General features: G+C 47.9%; 1 protein-coding gene across 2 annotated transcripts in view; it reads left to right on the top strand.

Annotated features, from left to right (window-relative positions):
• The window catches only part of Nup154 (nuclear pore complex protein Nup154), a 265,616-nt gene that overhangs the window by 74,684 nt on the left and 170,239 nt on the right, over positions 1-20,693 (top strand). For both annotated transcript variants that reach the window (XM_065425126.2, XM_065425125.2), the window contains exon 4: positions 13,967-14,216. In XM_065425126.2, the coding sequence (XP_065281198.2) occupies positions 13,967-14,216 (250 nt within the window). The remainder of the gene's footprint in view (positions 1-13,966; positions 14,217-20,693) is intronic.

Genomic DNA, 20,693 nt, shown 5'->3' with positions numbered 1-20,693 from the left:
TGAATTGCTGTGCACTGTCAATGGCTCCTTTACTAGATGCCTGCCGCGTTGTCCGGTAAACTCGGTTCCGTGCCCTCTCCCTTTTCTCGTCTCCGCGAAAAGGCAACGAGCGCCTCTCATGCCGAACGCCTGCAACTTATATCACGTGCTGCGGCAGATTACCATGGCATCTGTCACCATCTCAGAGGCCCGTGATAACGCTCGCTACGTTTATAGTCCGACCTTATCGGCGCGCGGGTGAGCGTCGTTCACGGTCAGTCACGCTACGTTGGTTGCGCTGCGCCAGCCGAGATGCCATCCCCTCTATATTTGAAAGCGCGCGCCTTCGGCTGCTACCTTCGGAGCATGCGCAGAACGTTTGCCAAGTCGCGTGCCGTTCGCAAAAGCCGCCTGCGGAGTTGTGTTGGCGCCTTTTACTTCGCGCGCAATGCATTATGGTGCGAGAGTTCCGCCGACTCCGACGCGCGAATGGCTCAGGAGCCATATTGGTGCCGGGCCCGTCGGGGCGCGTAGGAAGCCGCCATTACGTTGGCTGCGCCGGTGCGCCCGACTACAGAGGTGACGTTTTCGCTGACGTGGCGTAGCGTGCGCGCGCGAGCGTTACGTCGGACTATAAACGGCCCTTTAACAGACGCTCGTGCATATAACGCGCCGGCAGAAGCATTCAGCCGCCGCTGCCACATCCACCGAAAATTGAAAAGGCAACGAATGCCGTCTCAAGGAATTTATGCTGAACTAAAGGAAACGCCGCTACAATGGGAAAGTGAGCAACGCGGCGGGCATCTAGTAAAGGAGGCATCGGCACTGTAAACAGACTGGAGGACGCAGCCAACGGTGCGGCTAACTACCGCGCCAAGCAGTCGAGCATCGATGACGTATTTAGTGACCGTTTTTCAGGCGAAATAAAGGTGCAGTGTTGATATAGCCACATTTCGTACGTTTATTTTTCGTTCTTATTCCATTTTTGATCATTCGAAAACCCGGTTAATTCGATGATTTTTCGCGGTCCGACGGACTTCGAATTAACAAGGTTCTACTGTACTTGGGTGTAACTTTGACTGCAAATATGAGTTGGACGACTCACATTGACAATTTAGTAGGCAAAGAAAATCAAAGATTAGGATTTATTCGACGCACTTTCAAACAAGCACCTGCAGAATCCAAGCTTATATACAAAATGCTAGTTCATCCTATAATGGAATATGCGTGCGCAGTCTGGGATCCGTACGACCAAATTTAGGTGTGCATCGGCGTGCCTTGCGCTTCATTTTTTTCCATATATCGAAGACAAGACTCGGTGTCACCGCTTTATGAAAAGGCAAATCTTCCTTTACTTAAAATGTGAAGGAAACAGAAAAGGCTGAGCCTTTTTTACAGCATTGTGAATCACATGGTGCTGGTAAACAAGGAATGCTACATAACCGAGACAATGTCGCGGGTAGTAAGGAGTAAACATTTAAAGTACGTGAAAGAGGGTAGATTTTCTACCGATTGTTTTAAATATTCTTCTTTTTTGCAAACTGCGAGAGAATGGAATGAACTGCCAGAGAAAGTGGTAAGCGCAACAGGCTGCGAGCAGTTTCGGAACCATCATCATCATCGTCATCCTGGTTACGCCCACTGCAGGGCAAAGGCCTCTCCCATACTCCTCCAACAACCCCGGTCATGTACGAATTGTGGCATGTCGATCCTGCAAACTTCTCGCCTTATCCTGTTAACGTTACACCCATCATTCTTCTTTCCATAGCTTGTTTTGTCGTCCTCAGTTTTAGTAGAACCCTTTTCGTAAGCCTCCAGGTTTCTGCCCCCTAGGTGAGTACTGGTAAGACACAGCTATTATACACTTTTCCCTTGAGGGATAATGGCAGCCTGCTATTCATGATCTGAGAATGCCTGCCAAACGCATTCCAGCCCACTCTTATTCTTATTATTTGTCTCATGATCCGGATCCGCCGTCACTACCTGCTCTATGTAGATGTATTCCCTTACCACTTCCAGTGCCTTGCTACCTATTATAAATTGTTGTTCTCTTCTGAGACTGTTAAACATTAGTTGTCTACAGATTAATTTTTAGACCCACCCTTCTGCTTTGCCTCTCCAGGTCAGTGAGCATGCATTGCATTTGGTCCCCTGTGTTACTAAGCAAGGCAATATCATCAGCGAATCTCAAGTTACTAAGGTATACTAAGGTAGGCTGGTCTACACCCTGATTCCGTAATGCCTCCATGACTGCTGAGGTTTCGACAGAATCAAATGCTTTCTCGTAATCAGTGAAAGCTATATATAAGGGTTGGTTCTATTCTGCACATATCTCTATCACCTGATTGATAGCGTGAATATGGTCTATTGTTGAGTAGCCTTTACGGAATCCTGCCTGCTCCTTTGCTTGACAGAAGTCTAAGGTGTTCCTGATTCTATTTGCAATTACCTTAGTAAATAGTTTGCAGGCAACTGACAGAAAGCTGATCGGTCTATAATTTTTCAAGTCATTGCGTCCCCTTTCTTATGGATTAGGATTATGTTAGCGTTTTTCCAAGATTCCGGTACGCTCGAAGTCATGAGGCATTGTGTATACAGGGTGGCCAGTTTTTCTAGAACAATCCGCCCACCATCCTTCAACAAATCTGCTGTTACCTGATCCTCCCCAGCTGCCTTCCCCCTTTGCATAGCTCCCAAGGCTTTCTTTGCTCCTTCCGGCGTTACTTGTGGGATTTCAAATTCCTGTGGACTATTCTCTCTTCCATTATCGTCGTGGGTGCCATTGGTACTGTATAAATCTCTATAGAACTCCTCAGCCACTTCAACGATCTCATCCATATTAGTAATGATATTGCTGGCTTTGTCTCTTAATGCATATATATGATTCTTGCCAATCCCTAGTTTCTTCTTCACTGCTTTTAGGCTTCCTCCGTTCCTGGGAGCATGTTCAGTTCTATTCATATTATACTTCCTTATGTCAGCTGTCTTGCGCTTGTTGATTAACTTCGAAAGTTCTGCCAGTTCTATTCTAGCTGTAGGGTTAGAGGCTTTCATACATTGGCGTTTCTTGATCAGATCTTTCGTCTCCTGCGATAGCTTACTGGTATCCTGTCTAACGGAGTTACCACGGACTTCTATTGCACACTCCTTAATGATGTCCACAAGTTTCGTTCATTGCTTCAACACTAAGGTCCTCTTCCCGAGTTAAAGCCGAATACTTGATCTGGAATTCCTCTATTTTCCCTCTTACCGCTAACTCATTGATCAGCTTCTTATGTACCAGTTTCTTCCGTTTCCTCCTCGAGTCTAGGCTGATTTGAGTTCTTACCATCCTATGGTCACTGCAGCGCACCTTGCTGAGCACGTCCACATCTTGTATGATGCCAGGGTTAGCGCAGAGTATGAGGTCTATTTCATTTCTAGTCTCGCCGTTCGGGCTCCTCCATGTCCACTTTCGGCTATCCCACTTGCAGAAGAAGGTATTCATAATCCGCATAATCCTAGTGCCTATGCCATATTCCCCCACTGCCTTGTCTCCAGCCTGCGTCTTGCCTACCTTGGCATTGAAGTCGCCCATCAGTATAGTGTATTTTGTTTTCACTCTACCCATCGCCGATTCCACGTCTTCATAGAAGCTTTGGACTTCCTGGTCATTATGACTGGATGTAGGGGTGTGGACCTGTACAACCTTCATTTTGTACCTCTTATTAAGTTTCACAAGACCTGCCACCCTCTCGTTAATGCTATAGAATTCCTGTATGTTACCAGCTATATTCTTATTAATCAAGAATCCAACTCCTAGTTCTCGTCTCTCCGCTGAGCCCGGTACCACAGGACTGTGCCCGCTTTTTAGCTCTGTATATGCTTCTTTTGGCCGCCTAACTTCACTGAGCCCTATTATATCCCCTTTACTGCCCTCTAATTTCTCCAATAGCACTGCTAGACTCGCCTCACTAGAAAACGTTCTAGCGTTAAACGTTGCCAGGTTAATATTCCCATGGCGGCCTGTCCGGAGCCAGGGATTCTTAGCACCCTCTGCTGCGTCGCAGGCGTCACAGCCTGGAACAAAGATAGGAGAGCTTTTCTGTTGTGGAACTGTACTGCGACATCTGCTTTGCCTTGAACTTGTGTAAGCTCGCCCGAGTAGCTTCGTAGGAGTGCATCCGATGGCATGACAGTCATCGACGGTAGTAGCTCCTGAAGGCTTTTTTTTTTTGCACTGACAGAAATGCTTGCACCTGTGTCCAGCTCCATACGAAGCGGCTTACCACAAACGCTACAAACGCTAACGGTCATGATGAAGGGCTGCGAAGGCACGACAGTGTCGACTGGCCACATGTCAAACACATCGGCAGGTGCGTTGTTGTCAACAGTATTGACTTGGTGTGTTCCAGTTGAAGTTGTACGAGTTGGAGGTGCGGAACCGTGTAGTTTTGTAGACTTGCCCTTCCTTGATAAAGTGTGTTTTCTCTTCGAGTTGCGCACTCGAGCATTGTGTCCCTGCTTTTGGCAGTAGTTGCATGTAGGGCTGATGTGCTTGCCCTCGGTCGCGAGTTGTTCCTCCCTGCAGCGGTAGCATGAGACATACTCCTTTGATGCCGCAAACTTATGCATAGGAAGGGAACTTCTGCTGGTACTGGCTATCTCGCCGGCATCTTTCTTCGCAGCTTCTCTGTCAAGTGCAGTTTTCGTCTTCGTATAGGTTGTATTCACATGACGTCACCAACATGCTGCGAGTACAACTGGCAACCATGGCAGCGCCCTCCGCACCAGCGTCCGCCATGATCTTAGCCACTTGTCACGTCCGTATCACCGTGTGTTAGCTGTGTGCCGTGCTCGATTTGTGGTTTAGTCGGCGGATGCTCTTTGGATTAAAAATTCTTGGTGTGTACTAGCAGTCACCGCAGGAGTTTCTACGAACACAAAGTCGCTGCGGAGTCATGGGCGATGAGCCTGCAATCAGTTTGAGCGCATATGCGCATGGCTTAGAGGAAGGAGCAAAGAAGCGCTACGTAGAAAAAGTGAAGCTTTGCGGCGGTGTTGAGCCACTGCTGCTGGACACGGATGAGCTGTGCTTTGATGTTGAGCTTGTGCCAAAGGTTGAGGTCTTCGACATCAAGGATTATTTAGTTCACGCGACTAGCTACATTACACATGAGCAACTAAAAGCAAAAAAAGTCGCTCGAAGCACACAACTACCTGACAAGCGGTTTCATTCAGGAGCCGCAGCTGAAGAAGGTGGACGACGTGGTCACCGTACGTGGGAAGGTAAGAGTTTGTTGTACGTTTAGAATCTCGACAAGCGGTCTCAAAGTCTCTGTGCTAATGCTGACTAACTCCATACGCGCACGGAGCAGCGTCACGATGGGAGGCTGATGGCGAGGCAGGCATGGCGACACAGCAGTACATGGTGTGCACTATTTAAAGTGGTTAAACGAGAGGAGAGTGATAAGACTGGATGGTTCAAGGACGCGTCAGGGCTGCGTACGAGCCAGCGTTGGCGGCTGGAAGCCGAGATTTGAAACCTAGCTCGCCGTCGCTTCACAGAAGCGATCGCGCGCTTGTTGCATGGCTGCTGAGAAAAGTATGCACACACGGATTCACGTGCGCGCGGAGGAACGGAAGTTCAAGGGTTCGCGCAAACGCTGGCTACAGCAGGCACGGCGTACACGGATCCTCACAGTACTGTGCAGCAGTGTGTGTTTTAAGGTTCTGATGGAAGCGATTGATTAGGTGTTGGAATCATTTTGTTCGCCAATGTAAACCGCAACTCGTGAACTTAAGATTAGATCTCGCTATGTGGTGAGGGCGCTTTTCGCGGCGATGAGCAGTATGAACAGTGCGCAGCATAGTTTGTTTGAACGAGAGTTCATTGTAGAACCGAAAGTAAGCAATACTTCACTAAGCATATCGGTGTCAAAGACCATGAATGTGCAAATTTGTACGGCGTAGCCCACTACCTTGAGTGAGTGATGTGTCGCGGGATAGATTTAAATCATTGTAATTGTGAATGTTTATCAGATACTGTACCCATATGGTTTAAGCAGGCTAACCCAGTTCGAAGAAGTTTCACAATTCTAAACAATTATATTCATTGCATTTACAGTAAACCATTCTCAGGCACTTTCCACACAACCACTGGAGCCATAGAATATTATTAAAGAAGACGGAATGGTGAAGGCAGCACACTGTACGTGCATGGCGGTCCTTGGTGAGGCCTGTTCTCATATAGGTGCAGTTCTTTTTTATTTGGAGGCAGCAGCTTCATTTCGAGAGAGCCAGGGCTGCACAGACAAGACGAACAAATGGTTGCCACCTTATATGACCAATGTGGCCTGCGCACCAATTCCTGAGATTGCCTTTTCTTCATCCAATGCGAAAAGATGGTGTCTCAGCGAAACAAAGCACCCTTCTGCGAAGAAAAGTAAAGCTTGGATCGAGAGGCCATCAAAAGAAGAATGGGCTGCCTTCCTGACCAGCGTAAAAAATACTGGAGTGCAATCTGCAGTGCTCTCACTCACAAAGGGCTTTTGCGACGACTTCATTCCGTTGTCTCAAAAGTATTCTACAGCTGTTCTTGGGGAGCTGACCCGTGACAAACCAGCAACATGGGACAACATTCAAGAGGAGTGCCAGATGTTTGCACAAGCATTCACTGTAGAACCAAACGTAAGCAACACATTGCTATCGACATTATGTGAACAAAAAAGCTTTGTGTGCTTAACAAGCTGTAGCGTAATGGTACTCGTGCGATAGCGTAGTAGTATGCAATTTTGGTGCGCCTGAAGTGTAAAAGCCGCATATTCAAAAAGAGTACAGTTAGGACGGTACAGGTCGGTTAAGGTTTCCATAAGGCACGCAAGCAGCATGGAATTTATGCATTCCTTCAGGCAGTATTTCGCTAAAGTATTTACTTTGTAAATCTTGGCATAAGGGCTTGTGCCTGTTAGGCAAGGGGTAGAATGGCAAAGTACTTGTATATTGCATTTCAGTGGTCACCGCGAGTGATGCCAGTTCATAAACTTGTCGCATTGCAACACCTTCACTGTTTGAGTGGCCTTTGTTTTGAACATGCAGGTATGTCGCTCTGTAGAGACGGCAACAAGGGAGCAGTGAGCATCTTCTGTTTGGTTTACATTCCGAGTAGGAAGGGTGACTTCATCAACCATGTATACAGCTTGCCGAACACCCCTCTACAAGCCGTCCATAAGCCTCATCAAGAGGATGTGCTGTCCTGAAGAGCAGAAGTTCTTTTCAGCAGCAACCAATTGGGGGAAACAAAAAGAAGTAGTAGCCAGGAAGGCTTACATCTCGGCAAGGACTGGGAAGCACAAGAAATTTGTGTGTCATAGCTCTGGCCTACACATTTCTGTAGAAGCACCATACCTAGCCGCCAGTCCAGATGGCTTGGTTTCATGTCAATGCTGTCACGATGGTGTGCTAGAAATTAAGTGTCCCTATTCAGCAGTTGTGTGGGCGATGTGCTGAAGCAGAAAGGTGGCTGCTTGGAGCTATGTGATGACAGTGCACGACTGAAGAGAAGCCATACATACTTCTACCAAGTACAACTGCAACTCTACGTGTGTCAGCGGCAGTACTGCGATTTCGTTCTGTGGACACCATCAGACATTCTGATAGAACGCATCGCTATTGATTCGTCTTTCTGCAAAGAAATGACACAGAAGTCCAAAGCGTTCTTTGAACAAGTTTTGCTCCCGCAGCTTTTATTTAAACACTGTACTACCTTGCCACAGCAAGAAACAATGCTTACATGTGAAGAAAGTTCAGCAGACAATGAATGCTACTGTTACTGCGGTGGTGCTGAATACGGTGAAATGGTCAAGTGCAGTGGCCGACAGTGTTCTGGCAAATGGTTCCATTTTGCATGTGCAAATCTGAAGCGTCCACCAAAGGCCAAGGCATGGTTCTGCCTAGCTTGTAAGCCTTGCAAGAAAAAGCAGCAGCCTTGATGATGGGCGCTATAACATCATTTCTATTCCAATTTTGCAATCGGCCCTCCACGATTGGTTAAAACTTTTTTTGACCACCACAACTTCACCTGTCTGTCACGGGATGTCGAGAAAACCGCGACATCTCCGCATCTGATATGGCGTGTACACACTGATTATGCACGATTTGACCAATCAAAAGAAAAACAGTTATTTCTCATTCGACGCCTTTTCACCATTAGCCCTCGGCTATTGGTCAAAAGTTTTCGGGCTGCACCCACTTCAGCTGCCTGTCACGCGATGTCACAAAACCGCAAAAACTCACTGTGTCAAAGTGACTAGTACATGTTAAAGATGCATTAATATGCTGAACAAAACTGAATTTTCTTGTGAATAGCCACAGGCTGCCCCATTCCGAAAGGAATAAAAGATGGCTGCTGCCGATCGCTCAGGAACTGGCTTTCGCACCTGCCGAAGAGCATGGGTTTATTTGCGTGTACTAAAGCTTTTTCCGTGGCCGTGTAACGTTTTCGAGCACTTTCAGCACTATTACGACCTCGTTCTGCCAACTCTTTGCTGAGGATCCGTTCTGTAACTGAGCCAGTTGTCGGTGAAGAACATTTATTGTCGGTGGGACGCTGGTATATACAGGAACAGGAGCGTGACGTCACAGGTCATGATGTCGCGTCGCTGGCAGCTCTGCCACACCTTCCCTTTTTTTTTAAATATAAACAAGTAGTTCATCTTTCAGGCAATGGGTACAGACAGGGCTTGCGACGTTGCCATGTGCTTTGTCATAGCTTTGGGAAATCAGGTTCGACGTCTGAGACATCAGACTCTAGAGGATTGTGTGGTTGTGGAGCCACGTCGCGTAGATGCTCTCGGGTCCACCTGATCTCCCGGCCGTCCTCCGTTTTCAGGATCACTGAACGTGGTGCTTCAGCTAGCCTTAGGAAGACAGCAGGTGCCCAGGTCCTGTGAAGAGTGTCGTACACTGTTACCTGTTGCCCCTGCGATAGGTGCGGCAGCTGTCTGGAGCTGCGGTTGTAGTAGATTTTCTGCCGGTGACGGATTTTCTGCAGACTGCGGTGAACAGCTTTGCAGGGCACCATCTTTGGCACCGGGTGCGTTGTGGGTACTGGGAGCAGGGTTCTCGTCAGTCGTCCCATGAGTCTCTGCGCAGGGGACTTCCGCACTGCATCCTTGGGGGCATTGCGCCACTCAAGTAAAGCCATTTGGAAGTGGGGTGTCCTATACGAGCACTTCTTAGCCTCTTGGACATCCCTTTCTGCCATTCCGTTAGAGCGCGGGTAATAAGGGCTCGAAATTGTGTGTGTGATACCTAATGTGCTCAGAAACTCTTTGAATTCCGTGCTGTGGAACGGTGGGCCATTCTCACTGCACAGCTTTAAGGGAAGCCCATGATCAGCAAAAATATCTGCACACCATGATTTCAGTAGTTTTGCAGTGACGTTTTGGAATTCACATATCTAAAGAAAAAAGGAATACAAGTCCACAATTATGGCAAACTGTTTGCTGCCGTAAGAGAACAAGTCCATTCCTACAGTTTCCCAGGGTAAACTAGGCACTTTGTGACACAAAAGCGGCATCTTCAGGTTCCGCAATTGATGTGTTTCGCAGATCTTGCAAGCTCTACAGTACTGTTCAATATCCGCAGACATGCTGGGCCAGAACATAACGCTTCTCGCTCATTCTTTGATTTTGTCTGCTCCCAAATGTGCGGCATAGAGGAGGCTCAATATTTCTGCTCTCTTCGAGTGTGGTACGATTACCTTATTTGCTGCGAAACAGTGGGCCATCCTGGGTGTGTAAGTCCTCCCAGTATGAGCAGTAGGGGTGCACGGCTTCCGGGATATCACGTTTATTGTCCGGCCAACTTGTTTCCGCATATTCTCGTAGCTTGAGCAGGGTTAGATCGCTATCGGTTGCTGCAAGGAGGTCTTCGATGCGTGTTTTAGAAGCAGAAACAAAATCAAGCACATTTACTTGAAACTGTTCGGTCTCTTCAGCCATGCACACTTTGCTCGGAAATCATGACAAAGCATCTGCAAGAAATAGCTCCTTGACCGATTTGTAGACAACATTGATGGGATAGCGCTGCAAGGTGAGCCTCAGGCATTGCAAACGAATGGGGCACTAGTGCAGCTGCTTCTTGAAAATCGACATCAAAGGGCGATAATCAGTTTCAACCGTTACTTCTGGCTGACCGTAAATGTAATCGTGGAATTTCGTGCAACTGTGCGCAATTGCGAGCGTTTCTTTTTCAATTTGCGCATATCGCTGTTCTGTGTCTGTGGGAGACCGAGACGAAAAAGCGACAGGGCGGCCTTCTTGAGGAAGCACCGCACCTACACCAAATTGGTTCGCGTCAACTGAGAGGGTAAGAACCCTGCGGGTGACCACCCGATGCTTGCGTCGGCGGTTACGTAAATTTGATGTCAGTAGATTGGAATAGTTTTACATTATAGGGCACCCAGGGTACATTAATCAGTCGGCAAGGGAGCACACAGGATGACTTGGAAGCACATCACACACACACACATGTGGCAAAGTACTTGTCTACTTTTCTGCAATTTGAGCATTCGTAGAGTGAAAAGAACTTTTCCAAACCAAGACTATTTGTTCAATTACAGTAATGACAACATATGCCGAATTCACTGATTTGGCATATGTACAAATATGCACTTGCATATTTGTCCAGTTGTGCTACTGTGTCTCCACTTATTACCATCACAAGCTTGATAGGAATAATCAAGGACAAAATTGCATACTTCCGGCGCAACAGCCCAATGACTCTCTCTACGTGTATGCGAACATTGGCTATCTTTCGCGTCTTCTCCACCTCCCAGGCTGTGAGCTGTCGCTTCCCTTTTGTGAATGCTGGCACTTCAAGACGTGCACAATGAATCCCTACAGCATCCGCAATAGTGAAACCTCGATCCACAAGCACAGTGTCTCCTGGTTGAAGGTTGTTCAGAGTGCCACAACGCTCGGTCAGGAGCTTGTCACTTGTACGCCCACCCCCATCCTTTAGAGACGTAGGTGATGGAACCCTGAGGTCCAATTCCAATAAGATATTTACAGTATTATGGTGCTTGTATCGTGACCAAGTTTGACAGCGGGGAAGAACTGAAGATGGCCGTTCTAGAAACACTTCAAAGCAGTCAATTATCACAGCCGCTCTAGTTCCAAATGCTCTACGAAAGCATATGGGCATGGTTAGTTGCAGCTCCTCCCGATCTGGCCACTCCACAAGTGGGCTCAGGCGTATGTGCATGACATCAAGCCAGTGTCCAAGATCCTTGTCACTGTGGCTTGGCTGACCTAGAATAAAAAAATGCATCAGTGCCCACAGTTGGAGGTATCATGTTACATTGTAAAAGTCTTAACATCTTTTAAAATGCTGTTTTATGCAATGCATACCAATGAGTATTTTTCTGCAAAACACTCGTCTCGCCCTTTGTGTCTTGAATTCCACAGAAAAATAAGCTTAACGATGCAGGCAATTTTCTCCATGATCACATTTTTCGGTAAGAACTTTGATTTCAGTGGAAAGTTTTGCAATGGTACCATTCACGTCTGCCTTTAAACCTATTTCGTTTGACTGAGTCGACTAGACAATCTTCTCCAGGGCTTCAACACGAGCCGAAAGGCTGGCCACGAGGGTCTCTATGCTATTCTGTAATGCTTGGATTAAAGAAAGTTTGACAGAACAGAGCTTCATGATGTTTCTATGTGAGATATGGCCTTTGCAATAGTTTCAATGGACGGCTGTTAAACGTAATTTGGTCCTGGGTTTAATTCTACGTCTCCCGACTGCAACAGGAGCAGAATAATTGTTTTAGCATTGATGTATAGAGACAACATTCGACACAACAGACCACAACAAGTTCCGATTACACAAGAGGGGCACGACACCGCAAGAAAGCAGTGATTTCCAGAGCAGACACAAGCTATTTTCGGAAGGTAACTGACCTGCTTCAAGAAGGGGATTTTTATCATCACTGTCGTTGCGGTGGCATGCCCCAACTCGCCCCAGTCCGATGGTGCAATATGTAGTCGATGCAGCTGTCCCTTGCACTTGGTTGATCGATGTTTGCAGACGAAAAACCGGACTGTGGCAAGGAACGGCTTGTGTGCCATATGTAAGAGGCATTTGGCACAAAAAGAAAAGGACGATGTGCGCCGAACGGCACGAGCTTTCCAGGCGTGTGATGAAAGGTGTGATTGGAGAAGCGGCGCTGAGCTGGGATTATTGACGTGGCTCTGGGCTAAGAAGGTTGGAGCGCCAGCTTCGTACTGGCGACGGGAGCCATGGCGGTTCGGACTGGCCCGTGACGCTGGCTATCCAGGGTGTCGCCGTCCACCTCGGCGACGTTCGAGCGAGGCTTCCTGGACCTGCTGCAGCCTCCCACGGCGCTGCCGGGCACTCCAGGAATTGGATCCCTCTTCTTCGACAGACCAGCACGGCCGGTAGTCTAAGGGGCGTCTCGCCTGCACTCGGAGAAGAAGCAGCGGAGCCCGGTGTTAAGCCTAGCCAGGCAGGCCTGAGTGCACTGTCACCGACATAGTCCGGGACGTCGGCATCCGAGTCGGAGGAGCTGGCCGGCCGATACCAAGGAAGCAAAACTTGCGGAGTCGGCAGGAGCACTGACGGTGACCAAGAGCCGACGCACATCGGACTTGGAGTGACGTGCGACAACAAAGCCTTGTAAGAGCGTTCTTTTTTGGTAGCGTGCAGCCATAGGCCAGGTTTGGCGGACTTTTGCGCTAAATACGCTAAGGATGCACATAGGCGAAGATAAGGACATGTTTTGGTTAAGCAAGTGTGGAGTTTTATCTTTGTCACTTGAGTTTTGAGTTCCATTTTGAGTGTTTTATTTTGGGTTTGTTATTAGACAAGTCTGTTTGCCGTGCTCGCCTGCGTCTCCCAACGCCATCTCTCCCAACATCCGCATGGCCCTGAGATCAGTGTGACACACTGATCTCGGGGCCATGCGGATGCGGATGCCATGCATGCGGGTCTCGGGTGACTTGCGAAGAATCGTTCAGGGCCCTGGGTAGCATCTGGGTGGGTGCACTTTGGTGATAAGCCAGAAACGTGTGGCTGCCGTGGAAGCTCAGCCGAAGTGACAATACAAACCATGGGAGGAAAACGTGGCTTGATTTTTGTGACCACTGTCGTTGCGGTGGCGTGTCCCGCCCCGCCGTTTACAGTTTCGCTACTGTGTTCCTGACTGTCACTAACACGTGACAATATTGTAACTAAATACCAGTGCAGGACGGTGTTTGAGCCGTGTTCATATTGCCACTTGCCTTTCGGGCTTTGCATCTGTGCCAGTGGCATTCAAATGATGGATGTTAACGCGTGTGAGCACTTGCACAAACCTACCGCGATAGCTTCGTATCTACGATGGGCCTATCGTATCAGGCAGGCAACTCACGCTATCTCTCGCAATAGTTCTATGCACGTTCCTTCACAGCCTTTAAATACTGTCTGCAGATAGGAGATGCTCGTTCTTTGTCGATTGCTGTCCATGCTCGCACATGTTGCTGCTGTAGGGCTAGTTGCTTTTAGTTATGTGGGGCACAAGTTCGCCTCAATAAATGTTTGTCTTGCTGTGCGCTCGTCTTCTCTAATTACCAATGTGTAGCAACACTTGTGGCAATATTCAATCGACTGTGGTTCTCAAGTTGTGCCTCAAATTCAGCGCAGGTGCATAGGTGGTGTTCAAAACATGGTGTCCATGGCCTGTTTCCAGTTCTACAATAGGTGGTGTCCAAATCTAAGCCCTTGTGACAGCTATCTGGATAACAGAAACAGATCCTGAAGATAATGCTTCTGTTAGCTGCATTTGCCAGAAGCACTTAGGGAGCCGTAAATGCATCATAGGTGCCATGTTTTGTACATCGCCTATTGCTTTCAGCGCATGTAGCCAGCAAACCTTTGAGATAGTTTTGGAAGGTGCTGTCGCTCCAACAACAACCTTGTGTCTTGCCCACCATTGGTGTGACAGGTGGTGGTGGATGATGGCCGGAAGGCGCTCTATACGCGCTCCGAGAGGGGCACCTTGCAGCTGTTTGACCTGGGTGTGCGGGGTGATCAGGCCAGCCGGGTGATTTCGCTGCAACTCCACCAGCTGGTCCAGATGGCTTCACGGGTGGCGCCTACGGTGGACACCGACAACTTTCGTGTCCTGGTACACATCCAAGTGATACCGCCTGCCGAGTCTCCACAGGCCCACCTGGTGGTCATCACTCAAACTGGTGGGTTGTGCACATCTTGCATTGGAGGCTGCCAGTGGACTCTCTAGTTGCCAATATGTTGAATAGTTCATTACTTGATTTCATTCACACTGCATGTGCACCATTTCAACAAGCCCTTTTCAGACGTTCAGTATTTACTTGCAATATTGTTAGTCAGGCTATGTCGGCTAGTTAAACTGGACAGCCAGACTAGTTGGAAAATAGACATTTCATGCATTTCCAGCGCTTAAAAGAAATGGGAAATAATAATAGAAGAGGAAAGAAGCAAGGACAGGTAGGACACTGGCATATAAGCAAGGGCTGTACATCTTCGGTGTTATTGTGAACAAACGTAGGCATTGTAGATATGCGTAAAGGGGATATACTGCACAAAAAGTAACATTAAGCATGGCAAGAATTGCTACAGTAATTAGCAGTGCAAAACTTTTAATTGTTATAACACAAATATGATATTGGATATTGGTAATGTTGTAAAACCATGGTAATTAGGAAAATTTGATTATTCGGATTTGTCCTCTGGTCCAGGCAGACGGATGCATTATTTTGTGGCATCAAACTGTGACCATTTTGGATGTATTTGGCCCCACACTTGTCAATTTAGACATCCATTCATGCATTCCAAGTATGGAGAGCTGTAAGCATTAAACGCAAAAGAGCGAGAGCAGTGCTAGCGTCCAACCAAAACAAACTGGCAAAGTTCACATTGTTGTTTTCATCAGTGGAAACCATATGGGTTTCCATTGACATGTATGACATAAATGACGGGAACGCATTAGCGCTTCATGCCTATTAGTGCCTAATAGCCTTCGTTCTTGCATCTACCACCACACATGACACTGTGTTGGCTGCATGCTTTCAAAGCTATGTAATCGCCATCTGAGTTTGCGGGGTAGTGGTTGCAGTTTCATCTGCAGCTTTTGTGGCAAACAGTAGTTTCATTTTGACTCGGCGCACGTTGGCCGCATGCCTTCAGGACTGCATAGTCACCAGCCAGGATCGCATCAGTAGCAACCGTGGTGTAAGCTTGCCGCAGTTGAGGCAAACAGCATTTTTAACGCGATAGTGTTAGGGGCTCTGTGTTGCAGAAAAGCTGGTGTTGACGTCTGGCATCGACCGTCGTTTCGGGAATAATCATTACGAATCATGTACAGTGAAACCTCGTTAAACCGTAGTTGGCTGGAGCTCGAGAAAAGTACGTACTGAACGGTCGTACTGTTTAACCGAATTAGCATGAGACAGCCCACTTAATTAACTGTCGTAAATGGAACTCGGAGAGAGTGCGATGAAAGGGGAAAAAAACATGCAGTATTTACAGTCGAACCTCGATATATCGAACAGCGCGGTGATCGTAAAATAGTTTGATATAGCCAGAATTCGATATATAAAATCTTGTAGAAAATGCGTCAAAAACTAGCACAAATCAATCAATGAACCAATCGTGGCGCAATAGATACTCACATGAAGCTTCAAACAAAGTATTTATTTCGTTCGCTGAAAGTGCTGAAGCAGCGTAGCCTGCTTCATATTGGCAACCGCGTGCTTGACGACGGCGTCCTCAACATGTCCAAACGGTCCACAAGAGACGGTCCAGTGCCTTCTATTGCGCCGCAGTAGCGGCGTACAACGGCCAAAGCAGCTACAGCCTCAGTTGCAGTCGGGAGCGGGGCAACATCAGTGCTTGCTGGATCATCCTCGGCATCGTCTTCGTTTGGCTGCTCAGTAGTCACTTCTGCCGCGATCTCACGTCTGTTAACTCCGACACTGTTCCGGTGCTGTCGTCACCGCCAACGAAGTCCTCAATGCACATGCTGTGTGGCTCAGCACCGATAAAGCGCTCCAACTGGCTCCACGGCCGCCTCAATCAAGCGCGCACGGCGGGGGCGCGGGCGCGCGTGGGAGCTGTCGTACGCAGCAGTCGGGAACGCCCATCGCGCCGCCGCTATCTTCGAGAGTGTTGCGGGAAAGCTCGCCTCCTGTCAAGAGCGCACTTGGTCTGGGGCGGCGGAGTTCGATATATCCATTTTACATCCGGCCCCGTTGGAAATAAAAAATTAAAAATGCATGCGATTTTCCACGTGATATAGAAAGTGTTCGATATACGCAATAATTCGATATATCCGTGTTCGATATATCGAGGTTTGACTGGATTCACTTCGCGCGACAAAAGTGTTATTTCAGTTTGATGCCACGGCGCCTAGCACAAAGACAGCGGCCTCAAACTTACTGAAGCTGTGTGCCAGCTTTTCAGCCAGCCCCTTTCACTCGGCAGACACTCGCATGGCAGATTCCTCGGCGTTACGTATTCTCCGTGCAAGCGCGTAGTAGTGCGCAGAAGTCCCGGGGCGCCTTTTTCATTGCCGGGTGCCGGAGTTTGGAATACTTTTCGTTTGGAATAGTTACATTATTGTGCCCTGTTCTCGTCGCGATGATTGCATTCATGAGGCTGACGTAACGAGCAGCTTCTGCCACTGTCGGGCCTGAATCGCCCATGCTGTCGCTTTCCGTGTCGACCTCATCACTGTCGCTAGTCGACACTTCGGCAACAACAGAGGCAACAATGGCGAAAAGTCGAACCTCGTAGCCGACATCTCTTCGCTGTCGCAGCAGCGCTGCCGAGCAACTCCTTCGTATTTCAAATGCCACACACCGTAAACAGCAGATCCCTGTCACGTGCCAGCACCGACTTCGTGTCATGTTCGATAGCATGCACAATGTCTCATTTTTTCTTCTATGCTAAGCACCCGGCGTCTTTTTTATCCAAGCTTAGGCATGACGCGAGTCCTTTCTTGCATGACACCACAACGCTCTTTGGCACGGCGTCGAAATGATGTTGATGTTGATGTGGCTTCACGCACAAACGCACAGAATGCTTTGAGGCCATTGTTCCGATGTCTGAGGCTTGTTGTTTTGCCGGGCTGCCCAATGGAGACCACGCATCGCCGTGTTTGCGCGACGAAAAGTGGAAACACTACGTTTTAAAGGGCCCCTGAAACGGTTCGTACAAATTTTGTAGGCGCGTAGGGTACAGCTTCAGTAGAACATTCGTACCACAATTTAAGTGAAGCGTTACGTATTAATGGAGCTGCAAGCGATTAGAAGTTACCCTCCTCCCTAGCTATGCTTTTCCTCCTCAACTCGCTCGCCGAGCGAGCGGTGCTAAGCTCTGCCTTCACTGGTTCAGCGTCACGATGCGACGTCACATCGTTCACTTCTGGTTGTTTTGGAGCACGCCCCCTCGCACGCGAGACCTCTCCGCTAGCCGCTTGGCCGTCGACCGAGAGCTATCGAAGCAGCATGCGTTGCGAGCATTCTGTCGTAGCGCCGAACGTGTCTGGTATTCGGGTAACCACAGGCAAGCTGGCAATTTCGGCAAATGACTGGAGGCATAAACTAAAGCTGATGAAGGAACTTTAGCGTAGATGTACGTGAGCAGCCTGATCGGTCTGCACGGTCCAGACACTTGCTGGCGCAGCGCTTAACCAGTCAAACAAAGCGCTAATATTGCTCTAACCAAGTGTAAAACATTTTAAACATTTATAAAAACAACGTGTTGATGATTACACTCCTGCGAAAAATACACACCAGCAGCAAAGAAGAATACACTTCGTTACTGCTACTGTGTATGGTTGAGCTCTGTGCCACCAGGTGGCTGCACCGTGCAGACCATTCACATTTGCCCTTCTGCTCATATCGTGGCTCATCCCGGCACAGTCAAGCGGCCAGACCCTGTCCCCCTGCGCTTGCGTTTGCACTTGCCCCAATACCGGACTCGCGAAACGCTATTGCGTTAGTAATCTTCCGGTGTAAAGTGACGGCCACAAACGCGCAAATCCTGGCGCCGATGGATACCGGCAGTCCGATGCGCAGCAGCCAGTTCGCTTGTATACTGCCTTGCAGAGGGACACGATGTCGCAGCTTAACATATTGCCAGTTGCTAGGTTTGCAGTCCACAAGGCAGCAAAGTCGAAATGTAGTGCTCGCGAAAAGACTGAGACCGACTCTGACCGCGGAGCTCTCGTCAAAATGGAGTACGTTGTAACACAAGCAGACGACACTTGCTGTGTGCCGGAAGTGCTGAAGTGTACTGAAAAATTGTTCTTGTGCATTCTCTTTATGTTACTTTCTTTTTATAAAAACAAATGAACTAACATTCCAACTATTACGAAGATTATTTGTTCACCATAAAGTTGGAAAAATTATCAATCACGCGGCCTAGTCAGCCAATCGGATAGCTCACCCCACTGACGTCATATGGGTGATTTCCGTCATATGGGTAGGGGCGGCTTAAAATTCCGCCGAGCAGCGTGCTGCGATCGGCAGCGATGTGCATTTTTAAAACCTTATAATAAATTACACGCTTTACGCATAGCACTTAGGTGTGTCAATTAATGATCAGAAGGACCTACTCTAACGACTCAGTACGTTTGTAGAAAATCGTCAAAATCGTTTCAGGGTCCCTTTAACCGATGCGTATGCAATAAGCTGGTACGGTTTATGCGGATATAAAACACATTATGTTCAATGCGCAACGAAAAGTGGAAAGTGGAACGCGACGAAAAGTGGAAACGCTACGTTTTGACCGATGCGTATGCAATAAGCTGGTACGGTTTATGCGGATATAAAACACATTATGTTCAATGGCCACTGAGCCGGGGATTTGACTTTACTACCGTAAAAACCGGACTATAGGTCGGACCGGAATATAGGTCGATCCCCCAACTAATGAATTCTAAAAATGAAAAAAATCTTATTAGTGGCAAAAGTACCGAAAGACATGACACCCTTACCTACAAACAAATGCGACTCAGCGGGTTGCACAATGGTGACAGTATTTATTTAAATGCTGCTCGCATGTGCACCTGGCCAAGTTTTTAGCGGTATCGCGCGACCATCGACCCGCGTGCTTGTCAACACCGTATTAACGGTGCTGAGCAGCGAAACAAACGAGATACGCGCATTCGCTACTTCGCCGCTCCGTGCCGTGATAAGGTGCTGACAAACACGCGAGTCGACGGTTGCACGATACTGTTAAAAATTCGTCGGGCGTACAATACACAGAAGGGCACGAAGTCCGCAAGCGCTACTCCGAATCAGAGCAACACCTTTGATCAGAGTCGGATGACGAGTGCTTCTCGCTGCCCAGTCCGTAGGCGCGTGCGATCTTACATGCAGCTCTCGGACGGACTCCGCAACCTTGCCTTACAGTTCTGCAGTCCGCTGCGAACCGACCACGAAATGACGTTTTCTTTTGGTTGCTGCAAGTTGTAATACGTTGCTTTTGCCTCCGTCACTACCGAATGCTCTTTTCGGATACTCCAAGTTCGCGCTGTGCCGCCAGGCTGCCGTGGGCTTCCGCGTACTCAATCGCCTTTTTCTTGAAGGGGACGGTGAATTGACGTCGGCTTCCACTCATTTTGAAACAAAATGAAAATTCAGCCTTTAATTAATATAACTTTGCGACAGTGGAAACGCAAAGTGCCGATGCCACAATGTCACCACGCCATAGAATAAAGAACCAATGCCACGCTGCTGATGATGGCGATGGCGAAGGCGGCTGTTTACTTCATCCGCCCATTGTTGCAAGACTTCCGTAGTTGTTCCGCCAATGTCCAGTATATAAGTCGAGGGTCGACTTTTCGCGATGGTTTTTTGAAAAAAAGTTCGACCTATATTCCGGTTTTTACGGTACTTGTAAAACGAAACTACTGTTTAAGCGGGTACGGTTTAACGAGGTTTTACTGTGTACCCAACCACGCAGGCCCTTTTTGTAGTGGAAAGAAGTTTCTGAACTAATTGAATTTCTCCAAGTAAAATGTGTCAGAAAAATCGTAAAGTATGCCTATACACAACCTACAGACATGATAGCGTTGGATTGTAATCTGAATATAATAAAACCTTGTTAAACTGTACCTGCTTAAACACTAAGGTGACTGTTTGAGTATGTTGGTAGGACATGAATGCATGAATGCTCTGCGATCGTGCATCTCAGCCTCTCCTTCGTCCTCGTCTTGTGCGCAAAAAGCTGCATTCATGTCCTACCAACATGCCCAAACAGTCACCTTAGTGAGCTTCATTTCTAATACATCGAGCTCCTTTTCACATGTTCTGTGCTCATGTGTCTCAGCCTCTCCATCGTCATTGTCTTGTGTGCAAAAAGCTGCATTCCTTTTAAACAGTAGTTTCATGTTAAAAGTAATGAAGTCAAATCCCCGAGACAGCTGCCATTGAATATAATGCGCTATGTATCCGCATAAATTGTAGCAGCTCATTGCGTACGTATCGGTTAACCCGTAGTGTTTCCAGCTTTTGTGGCAAAATCACGGTGGTACGGCAGCCTAGCAAAACAATGAGCCTCAGAGATTGGAATAGCCTCCGAGCACAAATGCAGAGGGCACTTCGAAAGGTGAAGCTGCATCGACATCAGCATCATTTGCAGTGCCAAAGCTGGAAAGCATTGTGGCCTGTGTTGTGGTGTCA

This window comes from Dermacentor albipictus, chromosome 8 (assembly GCF_038994185.2).
Source record: "Dermacentor albipictus isolate Rhodes 1998 colony chromosome 8, USDA_Dalb.pri_finalv2, whole genome shotgun sequence".
Classification (NCBI taxonomy): domain Eukaryota; kingdom Metazoa; phylum Arthropoda; class Arachnida; order Ixodida; family Ixodidae; genus Dermacentor; species Dermacentor albipictus.
This window is presented reverse-complemented; position numbering and strand designations above follow the sequence as displayed.